This window comes from Aptenodytes patagonicus, chromosome 4 (genome assembly GCF_965638725.1).
Source record: "Aptenodytes patagonicus chromosome 4, bAptPat1.pri.cur, whole genome shotgun sequence".
Classification (NCBI taxonomy): Eukaryota; Metazoa; Chordata; class Aves; order Sphenisciformes; family Spheniscidae; genus Aptenodytes; species Aptenodytes patagonicus.
In genome coordinates, this window is record NC_134952.1 from 57,008,539 (window position 1) to 57,021,776 (window position 13,238).

General features: G+C 42.4%; 1 protein-coding gene across 3 annotated transcripts in view; it reads right to left on the reverse strand.

Moving 5' to 3' along the window:
- The window catches only part of EMCN (endomucin), a 55,999-nt gene that overhangs the window by 19,437 nt on the left and 23,324 nt on the right, over positions 1–13,238 (reverse strand). For all 3 annotated transcript variants that reach the window (XM_076336806.1, XM_076336808.1, XM_076336807.1), the window contains exons 5-6: positions 8,648–8,770; positions 2,146–2,178 (exon numbers count right to left, since the gene is read on the reverse strand). In XM_076336806.1, the coding sequence (XP_076192921.1) occupies positions 2,146–2,178; positions 8,648–8,770 (156 nt within the window). The remainder of the gene's footprint in view (positions 1–2,145; positions 2,179–8,647; positions 8,771–13,238) is intronic.

Here is a 13,238-nt window from a genome sequence, read left to right on the forward strand (position 1 = left end):
TAAGCAGGGGGCCTAGTAGAGAGTATAGCTCTGTATATAAGTAGTGAGAACACGGCAGCAGTCACTGAGGCTCTGTTGCAGGCTCTGATCCATTGCTTATGTACCCATTCGTACCCCATACACCTGTAGGGTTGCACAGAAGAGGGCTCAACTTGATGGGTAGAAACTACTAGAAACTAAAAAATTAGCTGGGTCATTAAAACCAATTTACCAGGGCCATTCTGAGGGCTAGAATATAATTTTGTTCTGTTAAGTCTCTGAATGACACGTCCATCTTTTTTACAGATGGATTTTTTTTTTTTTTGTATAGGCAGTACATGTAATTCTAGTGTACTGAATTAGAGTAACAAACAAGTTTGTTTGTTCCAACCCTGTAGGGGTTCCTTGCTGCACTGATTTTAAGAACTCAGGCCCACTATTGATAAATGTTTTGGTGATTATTTTTTCTCCGCTATTCTCCTTTTGCCTGTATTCCCATGCTCACAACATACTGGTCTGTTCAGATATGTAAGAGTACGTTGTCTCCTGATGCAGGAAAGCAGGCAACAGCCAGGGGCCAGATTCCCCACAGGTTTGCTGGATATACCAATACACTGGATTTTCCAGGTAACTAGGAGCCACATGGTCCTGCTTAAAAATTTATGTGGATTGACTGGTAGCCCAAAGGGAAAGATTTGAGAGAGCTGTGTTTTCATTTTTGTTCTGCTGTTGTGTAGCTGTGTGAATTTTGGGCAGATTGTTTAGCTTCTCTGTTTCCTTTCCTTTTTTTTTTCCTTCCCCCCAGCCCCTTTCATTTGTCTGGCCAGAGACCAAAACCTCCTGGGGAAAAAGGATCACTTACTATGTGCTTGTGTGGTGCCTAAACAATACGGCCACAGCTGAGACATTCTGATGCTATAGTGTAGGAAACAATCACTATCTGAGACTCTTATCTCTGAAAAATCACTGTGTTTCTTTAAAGCAGAAGTTCTCTCTCCGTGGTGCCTCTCTGCTGAGGGGTGATAATGTAAGGATGGAAACTGTGAGCCATCATCAAGTGGCTGAAATAATTCTTATGAATTCGTAATTCCATGTGATTGCTTTAGATTTCCCAGGGAAATACTACTGCCCTTTTCACTACCTTACCTGATAAACTGCATGATATACAGGGCAAGCGGGCAATTATCACAGCAATGAGTTATCCTGGATACTGACTGAAAATGTCAAGAGAAACAAATTACACTGAAAAATATGAATGTGTATCCCTGCATTTGCGCAGCATCTCCTCAGGAGAAAAACTGAGGATTCAAATTCACTGGTTATTTTCCTAGTTCTCTGTTAAATAACCAAGATGTGAGTAATGCAGGAAAGACAAATCCATAGGTTACCATTTTAACTACTTGAGACCATCAATGAGAAATACAGTAGCTAAAAAGAAGGAGTACTGAATGAATAAAATTAATTACGGAATTAAAATCTTTAACTTGGGGGGGGGGGGAGTGAGTGAGCAGCTGCGTGGTGCTCAGTTGCCGACTGAGGTTAAACCACAACATCTCACAAGCCATCCCATCATGTCTACTTTCTCTGGATCTGGAAAGTGAATCTGAAAGATATTTTCCAGCTATGGAACGATCCGGGACCAGAATAACAACTGGAGTAATACACCCATCATGGTAACAGGACAGACAAACTTTTGCTGGCAGCAGCAGCGAGAACTGCAGGGACCAGTACAGAAGAGACTGTTTCCTGATAAGCCCAGAGAAAGGAAAATAGGACAATACAGGTTCACTAGCACAGGAAACTCTTGCCTTACGCTGGGACCTGCTGCTTCTAACCACGGGACGAGGAATGAGAGCTACTGACAAGAACAAGCTCCTTGGTAAACAATCTATTTATATCAATTTCCCATTGCATCATGCAATACCCAGGCCTGACTTTTTTTTTGTGCTCCCACCCTGTTTTCTTTTCATATCTGCTAGTCCAACATGGCATTCAGCCGAAATCACAGCAAAGTTACTCATTGGTACAAGTTGAACATCACTCCTCTGCTTCTCTGTACTACGCTTCAGGTTCTTTCTTCCTCCAGAGCCTCCTTGTTCCTGAACGTTTCCTTTCCTCAGGCTGCCCCCCTCCCGCCCTTTTCGCCAGTGTGCACAAAGCTCTTACTTGTTGATTCTGTCAGCGAGCTCACATGAGGGCCTGGAATAAAACATAAGGAACAGGTTTGTTAGTAACTGTTTTAAGGTTAGATGTCCAGAGTCTTCACATCATACAAACCGGCAGACTCTAGCAACACGCTCAGTAATCCCAAAAGAAATGCTGACCCAGAACTGACACGCTGACACCATTCCCAAGCCCAGAAAGTCTGAGCTGTGGATGTCTGCAGACATCCCTTATAGATGGGAGCAGAATCCAAAGCACAGCCTACGCTGGGTTGTTATTCTGCTTAAGAGAAGAAAATCCTGAATTAATTGATATATTCCTAAAAGATTCCTCCTGCCAAAACCAAATAAGTGCCTGGGAGTTAATAGCTGGCATTTAACTGACAAATAAGTGTTTTAATAAAAGAACCTCAAATGCCTAATTGAGACATGTCTTCAAGTGTCACAAAACCCTTTAAAAATCAATCTTCATTAATTATCTTGGTGCTTTTGGCTAGCAGACTGCAGAGCAGCAGGAGTAAGAGGCATTGGTAATGAAGAAGAAATGGACCTTGTAGAGCGCTGTGAACAATGCTTACTGGCCCACTACTGTCAGCTTTCCCCGGCCACTTCACAAGTTTTTGGTGCAGAACACTAATTTTTTATTAGCTTTTTGTTAGTATGCTGCTGCTTTTGTGTGTCTAGACTGTAGCATGCTTGGAAATTAAGGTGTCTGTGAATACTTCACATTTGGAAGCTAGCCACAGACAACCATCACTCCCACAGTGATTTTTATTACGTTGCATTAAATCTCTTCTGCGATCACTCTAAAGTCAAAGGGAGACGGGCACCTAACTCATCTGTGTCTTTGAGAATATCCACCTGTGTGAACTGGCAGTAAAACATTTATCTGTTTGTACAAGACAGACTGTCTCTTGCCAGGGGCGAGTGACTAGCACTCTGCCCGTCTGGTGAGGCCTCTCACACTGGATTACTGGAGCTACCATGGAAAAAAATCCCTCAGGCACTATATCCTCAGCAGTTGCTCATTATTTTGAGGTATAAATCACAGCATTTGGTCATCTTTCTCTAGGCTGGAGGGCACCATAAAAGCCCCCTCGCTGGGTCTCTTCAGGGTTCACTGCTGCCACAGCATCTGTGGGGAACATGGTGCATCTGACCCTGTCCCAAGAGCTCCCTGGGAGGACGTGACGCACCAGCACGTCCTCCATGTCCCAGCTGTGCCAGGCTGGGAGACTGCAGAGGGAGTGGCGTGAAGGCAGCCGTAACTCCAGGCAGGCATGGAGCCTCTCCCCTGAGTGCCCGGGGTTACAGCACTCCTCCTCCTCCGACCGTGGTCCCCAGGGAGTACAAATCCACTCTTACGCCCTCGCTGCACTTTCTGTGCTGTGGACTGATGCTCTGCACAAAGACAGCTCCTACCACCGGAGCTGTAACACGGGTGAAGCACATTATTCTATTGCTGTGAATGTACTCTTTGAAAACCAGAATGGCTGCTCTTGTTTTTCCTCCTCTCTACACCCAATTAAAAAGATGGATCACTTGAGCCACTGGGGTGCAAATAACCACTTTTGCTAATGATATAGGTGACAGAACTTTAACTGCATTTTAATCACAAACATGCATGAAAAGCATGTTCAGGTTGAAAAGCCAAGTACTTAAAAGTCATCAGTAAGAGCTCTTCTTGAACATACTAAATATTAGTAATGCTAAGTACTCTGAAGGTATATAGTTACGTCATCCTGGCTTCCTAAGATCCAGAGGAGACTTTTTTCCTAAGCTTTTTATCATCTCATCAATCCATCTGCAAAAAGCAGTGTCACCTTGCTCAGAGAGGATCTCTGTGATGATTCATTAGGCAATGTTTATAGCATGTTTGGGCAACATTAACGACAAGAGCCAAGGAAAAGCTTTCAGGAAGTTAATAACTCGCCTGTCAAAGGAGGTTTGGCAACACACAGTACAGAACGCAGCAGGACATACACCTGGCATTAAGGAAACATCCAAATATTATATGATTGCTTGTTACCCAAATACTGCCTTTCCTTCAGCCTATAAGGAGTGGGATCCCATGGAAAAAATACCATGTGATCACACAGCAATGGTTGAACAAGCAAATGGTAAAACCCTGTGTGTGCATATTCTTGGAGAAAGGTAGAAGACCTTGTCAAATCTTGCAAATAGGTCACTTCTCTATGAAACTTCAAGCTTTGTCTCCCAAGCCTGAGGAAATTTGAGCTTTCCTAAGAACCCCCCCAAGATTATAACATCATTATACATTTTCCCTTAACTTCACTCCTGCAAAAAAAGTGAACCATCTTGGCTCAAATTAGAGCAAATAAATAAACAGAAAAAGCATGTCAAGCCTGAGACTGATATCCAAGTTCACCCCAAATACTTAAGGTTTGTCAAAGCTGTATGCAGGTGACATTAGGCTCTGTGAACAGGAAGGGCCAGGCGACCTGCAGGTCGGTACCCACAGGCACAACCAAAACCCACACTGCTGTTCGGCCAGACCTCGCCACTTCAATAAACACAGACAGCAGAAATGATCCCAGGTAGGAAACATGACAGCAGCCCCCTGCCCTTCCTTCAAGGATTGTAGGAGCCTCCTAAGCCTTTGTTATTTTTTTACAAACTGCACACATCTACACACAATAAAACTACAAGCATCTTTCCCAAAGATATCTCACCCAGATTCTGCTAGAGCATGAAAAATTAAATAGGAAAAATCTCGTGCCCTTCTCTCTCTCCCCCCATCTCCAGTATGCAAGCAAGGTGCCAGCTCACCCTCTGTTCAAAGATTGCTCAGCCCTGCCACGCAAAGCAAGCTGTGCTTATCGGAGTTGTTCAGCAGGTACTTTCAGTTTGCATTTTCTAAATAACCATGCAGTGCCCTTTTTGGTGGCAGAGTCACACGCTGCTGTTCTACAGAAAGAGGAGGACAGAAGGAAAGGCAGCATTTCGCTTGCTGACATAGTTACCATAGTTGTTCTAGCCGCCTGTTCAGAGCTTACCACATCCTTTGGTGCAGCGAGTTAGGGGGCAGATGCTCTGCATAAATAATCTGGGAAGATTTCCAGATTCATCATGAAAAGTGAGGTGTGCAACACTGACTGTGCCGAGTCCTCGTTGTGCAATAAGGAGGACAAGGATAAAAAATTTGGCACATGACAGTGGTTTGATTTGAAAATACCTGCCTGAGTCAGGTCAGTGCTAGTTAGAAGCTTGACAGATGGAGAAAGAGACCAATAACTAACCTCTCCCCACTTTATTCTCCAATGACCACTACCTAGGCAGCCTGGATACCCTGCAGTTTGCTGCTTCTGTTTTTGGAGGGCAGCCACATGAAACTGTGTTCACTGGCAAAACAAACGAATAAATTTGGCTGATTACTCAGAGGGGATACCACAATATAAATCAAAGCAAAATTAAGAACTTTGAAAAACCCTCCTTGCCCTGACTATGCTATAGATGTGTAATTGTGTTAACTGAGGCTTTGCTATATTTTCCATCTCCCAGGCACTTCGATTTTTGTGTCTCTCTCTTTGTGAAGAAGCTGAAGATACGGTGGGTAATTTTTACCTAATATCACTATCCAGAGTTCCTACACAGTTTGCGTACAGAAAGAGTCAAACCCTCCTTGTCTTACTCATAAGAATTTTTCTTAGGGAGATGCCTCCTGTGAATCAAGTGAGTAGGATTTATAATTGGAGGAGTGCAATAAAGATATCAATAGATGCAGCAGGTTGATTCATCTGACAGTTTATTATAATAGATCATTTGATCTTACCACCCTGCTGGGTGAACTTAAGCTCATATTGCTTTATGGATTTTTTGTTGTTTAGGTCACAGAATAAAAAGCTACAATACTTGCAGTTTCTCAGATGTATTTAGACTCTGACTGATCCATTAAATCTCCAGTTTTTCATTAATTAAACAAAAGGAGAACATTAAATATTAGCAAGCAATGCTCTGTGGAGGTGGAGAATGAGTAGGAGGTATATTATACATGACAGCCAAAGTTGAAGTTAAAGAAGTGTATATGTCGATGGCACGCATGCAGGTTGCTCTCTTTGCTAAAAACAGTCCCTATTGCCTTCCCTAGCCTGGGTGAGCACTACGCAGCCCCTCCTCCGTGGCTGGTGGTTTCAGTCATCTTTAATACAGCAATACTGTTCTCTGATGTTTCTCCAAGTTCTTTCCTAGGCTCCCCCACTCATTTCAGTTGCTCTTCAGCTCTCCGTGGCACTCCTCCCACACCCTGATCTTTTGATATGGCTGATTGGAAATTTCTCTTCAAAATGTGCTTTTTTCTTTTTCTGCAGCAAGAAAGGAAATTTTTACCAAAATGGCATTTTTTAAAAAAATGGAAAATGGTCTCAAAACTAAATATATTCTTTTGCATTGAGGTTAGCCAGCTGAATTATTTTGGTTGAGTGTACCAAATAGAAATGTTCTGTTTTGGATGAATTTCACATTAATTTGTCTTCCCCTGAGCTCCCACACAGAAGCTATGGCTTGGATGCCTTTGGCTTGCAAGCTCTGCTATCCCCTATGGGCTGCAACGCCAGCCCCATTGTGCATACCAGCCTCTGCTCTGGTGAACAAAAGGTATCCAGCCCCCATAGAAGCCCCTGAATGTGAAATTTCAAAGAGAAATTTCAAAGCTGGGAAGAAATAATCTAATGGCAGTGAGAGAGTCAGCATTTCTTCTAGTCTCAGCACAGAATGAAACAACTGGCTTCGCTTGGCCCTGAGCGATTGCACATAGGAGAAGAAATCTGTTTAGAGGGAACCAAACATTTTTTCTTAAAGTCTTTAACGTACACAGAGAATAAGGGAGCAAGGGTGGTCTGAAGGTGCACCCATTTGGGATAAGCTACCTAACTCATCAGGGTGAGTAATGGGATTTCTTGCACATTTAAGCTGCAAGAAAGAAGCAAGGAGCTGGTGCTGTGAGGAGACAGGAAAGGTGTAAGCGTGGAAATCCTGGTGCGGGAGGAAGTGATTTTGAAATGGCAGTTTCATGGGAACTCAGAGTACTGGCTATGCCAAGCACCTAGACTGACTCCCCCTGGATAGATGGGCCCTTTCTTTCTCAGCCAGGCAATTATAGTCCTGACATCTTGGGTAGTCCCTGAACTCAAGAAGATTTATTGGTTTTACAGCAAATTGAGCTGAGTAAGATGATGACTTTCACAAACAGACCCAAGGAAGGTTGTAAAACTATCTGGGCAAATTTTAAATGTAAAATGCAATTGTACAAACAATGTGATCCATAGCCAGCTATGTATTACAATTTCATTTTAACCTGGAGAATTTACCTGTGTGAGAGAACCTTTAATTAAAAACATTGTAATTTACTGCTTTATTGCAGCGTACCAATGGCAAGGTTTCCATACCATGCACGTGTCTGCCAAGAGACACAAAACCTAACAGGATAGCCAAGTAACTACAGCACACAATATACGCATTATGGGGCATAGGCTCATTGAAATAATTGCAAAGAATCCTCTCTAAATCAGTGGCCTTGGATTAAAAATGAAAAAATCCCAACTCCCTTAAATGTTTATTATTATAATACCTTTTTGCATGCTTCTAAGCATTTCAGTGCGTACTGAGCATATGATATTACTCCACTTTTATATCCAAACCTATCCTCTATGAGGAAAAATCACAGTACACACGCATGCTTATCTCCCACAAACACAATTCAGAGGTTGTAAAAAGAGTCTTGTATCCTTTGGGGGATGAAAACATTAATAATAATTGGGATACGCAAACAAAGTCAGTGTCCTTATTGGATTTACACACATGTAGCTGAAAGTAAGTATTAAGTGAAGTGAAGGCTCAAGAGACCTTAAGAAAAACTGAGTAAGTGGTTCTTCAAAATCTAGGAAAGTTAAGCCAGCTAGAAGCATAATAAATGGTCACTCATATGACCTGGCATCTACGTTCACCACAGTGCTGCTTAGTGGATAAATACACCAAAACACACCCAGAAAAACAATAAAACTAGACTGGAGTTGGGAAAGATTATTATCTTTTTGACCCTGCATGTGACCATGTTGTACTTTGAACAATGTCATTTAATTGGTAATATGCATTAACTTGCCCTCCAGATTTATTAACAATTTTAAAAATTATAGCTGTTTTCTCCTTTGTCTCCTTTGCTTTGCAGCCAGAGAATTTATCTTGATGACCTCCTCTGGCAGTCAATGCTACACAATGACCACATACAGCACATATAAAGATTGCTATTGTCATTTGTAATTTATATCATTCTGTAATGACACTGAGTATCCCAGCTGAATGTTTTGAAGTTCACCCATCACTCATCATAACTTCATAGCTAGATGACATGGACACAGCGTACCCTGCATGAATAAGGAGGTGGCACTCATTCCAGAATGATGCACAACAAATGAAGAAGAGATTCAAAATTATTTGCATCTTTTTAACTGTTTGTATAGGAAAATAGACTGTATGTTTTCAAGACTTACCTGAGGTTCCAGGAGCAGAAGTGGTTTTTTGTAGAGAGATTGTAGAAGAAAAAGACCATTCCTTAGTAGATGAAGCATCCAAACTCTCATTTTGTGCCAATTGTGTTCCACTTGCTTGTGTGGCTGGAAATGAGACAGATGTTCAGGTAAGATACACCTGTATAAGCATTGTCTTAGATCCTGGACCATCCCTCAGACAAACGCTCCCACCATCATAGAAGAGACTTAAGGTCAGAAAGCACTACAGCTTCTGGTAATTGCTTGTCAAGTGACAAACCATCTCTATGGAGTCGTTACTACTGGCACAGTTGAGGCATCTTTAAAGCATATCCTAGCATCAGAAACAGTCTCACATCTGTGCCAGAAGACAGTCTAGAGCTCTGACTTGGGAGCCCAGAATAACTAGGCAGTCTTGCACCAAGAGCAACATGAGCAGAAGAGAGAAGCTCGCTTACTGCCCTCTATCTTTAACCTTCATTTTAAAAAAAATTAAAAAAAGCAAGCTTCAGCCACAACCGTCACATAATGTGATATTGTAAGGAGTTTTAGGGATTGTAATTAAGCCCAGAGTTAATTATTTCATTCTGTGCTGTTAAGGCCTAGGAAATAATATATCCTTGAAAATTAATGTATGAAAAATTAAAGTGTCTTATTTCTGCTCTCACACAGTCAATAGAGGATCAAGGCCATCTGTGTCACAAGATTTGCAGCCTAAGGTGAGTCCAAGACGATGGTGCAGGGCACCACCTGAGCCCGTGGAACTGAAGGTCACCAAATGACAACAAGAAAGAATTTAAGCTGTTCCAGCGCAGCTGATAATTCCTACGTCTACGCTCAAACCTCAGCATAACGACAGGTCAGACAGTGCCTACTGAATAAAACATAGGGGTGCCCAAGAGTAACCTTATGCTTCCTGTCTGATATAAATCAGAGATGTGACTGAGCTGTAAACTGTTTTCAGTGCCTCTTCATATGAATTTCAAACACTGGAACTAAAACAACTTTAAGACGTGTTTTAGTCAAACGAGTGCAACATCACGCACATGCAACATGTGAATCTTGAGGAATGCTTCATCACACGCTTTATTCAGAAACTCTGATTACCAGTTTGGCCCCTCAAAGAACCCTTTTCTCAGGAAAAAAAAAACCAACACCCAAAGCTCCCTATTCTACCACCACACACCTTTAACTTGGCCCTTCCCTTCCCCTCTTGTTTATTAAGTGCAATGCCTTGGAGAGGCAAGCTTCAAAAATCAATGAGGTAAGAAAGAGTGAGCTGAAGCCACTGGAGTCAGGGGATTCATACAACTTTGGGAACTGAGAGGAGCTGGACAGCCAGGGATGGTATCTTTGAAGGTCGAGGCATGGAAGGAAACCATACTGAATATTATGCAAAACAAGCTTAAATGCCTAAAACTTTCACTGGGATTCTAGTGATGAGAAGCATAATTTCACTGTCAGCTAATTTGCAGTAGAGATGAGCATAAAAAGCCCCTCTACCTCATTTTTTACTATGGTATAATGCAAGGATCTGAGAACTTCAATAATTCCTGCATTCTCATCATACAAGCCTTGAATGAATCTTTAAAAGCAAACTTTTTCCACTTTTGGTTCTTACTGTGGTTGCTTCAGACTCAAATTTTAAATGTTGAATTTTAATGAGATCAACTAAAAAAAAGGGCAAAAAACCCAAAGAACCTCCCTCTCCCTTTAAGATGCATGGGCTTGTAACAGTAACAGCAACCATCTTGTGGCTCCCTTATCATAAGTTAGTAAAAGCTTGCATGGGAGAATGAAAAGTAAGGCAGAATAACAGTAAGCCTTCATGTGCAGAGACATTTGAACACAAATACACTTTGTGAACACTGCAAAACAATCAGGTGTGTGGGAGAGATGAGGAGGGAGGCAGCCAGTTGCCTTGTAACCCCACGGAGAGCTGTTTTCCTATGGGGTTCACACGTTCCAGGCATCCTATCAGTCCTGGCAGCAGCCCAGACCTGGGTGCTCCTCTTGTGTTTGGGAGCGGCGAGAACAGATTGTTCTCGGGAACACGGGCTGTGCGCTGGATATGCCTCGGCGGGGGATCGGGAGGGGAGGGATGATAGCGTTTCCATTTAATTTGTTTTTAATTCAGGCTGGGTGAGATTCTTCCTGCAACTCGGGTAGCACCAGGTACGACTCACGCCTTTACCTAGGGCTTGGTGTGAAGTTTGTTGCATTTATTTCAGCAGACTGCAGAACAGGCTCCCCGCTCCCAGTGTCAAGGGGTGAAGTAGATGTGCTACGGTGCAGAAGTCTGTGTGCCAGTTTTCACCACTTCCAAGATGAAAAATGCAACCTGGCGGGGAAGGTTCCCTTAATTCCACTGTACTACTGTAAGATTAAATCCTAGCAACCCAATTCTCGGCTGACTTGTGGCTTTGAAGCGGCTTTTAAGCAGCATCCAAGCCTTACGCCTAATACACAGCATAGGCTCTACCACCAACACATTTAGCAGATCGAATAGCTTCAGTGCCAAAAGCCTATGGGAACAGAAGCAGCCATATCCAGCCACTGCTCACGTACACGACAGCAGCAGTGACAGCACAGTACGCCTGCTAGAAATCTGCCTTTTTGGTAAATCCCATAACTCATCTCTATGCAAGGTTTAATTTGATCTCAACAGGAGGAGACAGCGCAAGTCCTTACTGCGGTGCCTGTGCTCTGCGCGGGAACAGGCGGGGGACTGCGCGGGCACACAGTGACTCAGTTCTGCCGTCCCCACTGACACATCGCTGCAGTAATTCATCGAGCTTCGGCTCAGCCAGCTGCAGCAAAGATTTCTGCCTGTCTGGCAGAGGGGTGCCTGCGCTCACAGAAAAGCAGCACGGCAGAGGAGGGCGGCTGCTGCTGCAAAAGCACTCACATCATCGGTTAATGCGTTTGTTGTCAACAGCTGATTACGAATAAAAATGGTAAAGCAGTAAAGATTGTAAAATAGCTGTCCGAATGGGGCTGATGGCTGCAGCGGCAGAACTCCCTGGTGGTGATGCAGCTCTCCCTGCTGATGTTTTGATAAGATAAATGACAGTGTGTTAACACGTATTTGTCAAAGGGATAATCAACAACGGGGAACCTGAAGCTGCTCTGCAAAGCTGCTATCTGAGCCTCAGGTATTTCCTTGCTCTTTGTGCTCTGAAAACCCTTCATTTTCTTTAACCAGCTGAAATTCGACACATATCCTCACTTGATCTTAGCATGATTTTCTACTTAACCTACATATAATCCACATATATTTTGGCATTTTCCAACAGTACTTTAAATTTTCTTTACAGCAGGCTGTTACCTAACTAGCTTTGACATCATAAGATGCTTCAAGTAAGCGGCAAACACTCTGCATATACTCTATGAACTGCAAAGAATATAGACATCTGTACATGTGTTAAAACCTTACTTGGCCAATCAATGAATCAAGGAAACACCTTTACAGGGCAGAAGGAACTGCACCCAAACCACATTAAAACATCAGCATGAGGGCTTTGTAAGATGGAAGACTAAACCTTCTCCCTTGAGCTCCTATCTTTAGCATAAACACACATATAGGCCTCGCCCCTGTAATCAATAGCCTGAGAAACCATTTGCATTAACGAATGCATTCATGAAAGTTTTGAAAAATCCCGGTGTAGCAAAACCAATACAACTTCACGCCCATTCAGAGGAATGGAAATTGGCTAGGGAGGTAACCAAGCAGATCTCCCTTTCAATGTTTACACCCATAGCTGATTGCATCTGCCGTCTGCCACCTTTACGTTTTCTGGTAAGCAAAAAATCCCAAGTATTTCAAAATATATATTTTAAAACATCTCTCTGCCTAACATGTCTCCGCAGCCAACTATACTCAGCATTTACCTATAGCATGCAGTAATGACCTGAGGACAATTGAGCAATACATGTTACCATAACCCTCTTCTGGTAGTTTTACTGAAGTAAAGCTTCCTTCTTAATTACCAGTAGTTTGATAAAAAGAGAAAAAGTATCTCCTCCACTCTTTCCTTTTCTCACTTTTTAATATTTAATATTTCACTGCACCATGATGTATCATCATCCAGGAGAGTGGCATGAGATAAATTAGAAACACAACAGCCAAAAATCCATTCTTACTTGTAATTTGATGACCTTGCGTAAGATGCTTGCTCTGTATCCAAGGGAGGAAGAACATAATCTTTTTTTGCATTTCATTTCATATTCTCTTTGCTAACTCCAAGTGTCCCAGGATATGAAATCCTGATTGCAAATGCAACTTGCTATAGTGTGGCACCATATAAATTCTTGTTTGGGGGCCTGGACTGCACAAGTGAGGTCACTCTTTTCACTAAATGTGAGCTATTGTATTTGACCCCTTATATTAATAAATAAGAAGGTTAAGGAGACAAGTCTAATTGCTGGCTTCCAATATAATAAACAGGGCAGGAGGGCAAAGAGGGAGAGATTGTACTTATGGCCTGCAGAGGAAAAGAATACTGAAAACTTAAAAAAAAAAGTTGTTTGCATGATTTCAGAGCGTGTGGAGCACTGGGGGCTTTTCCTGAATTTATAATAAAAGGTGACAGCA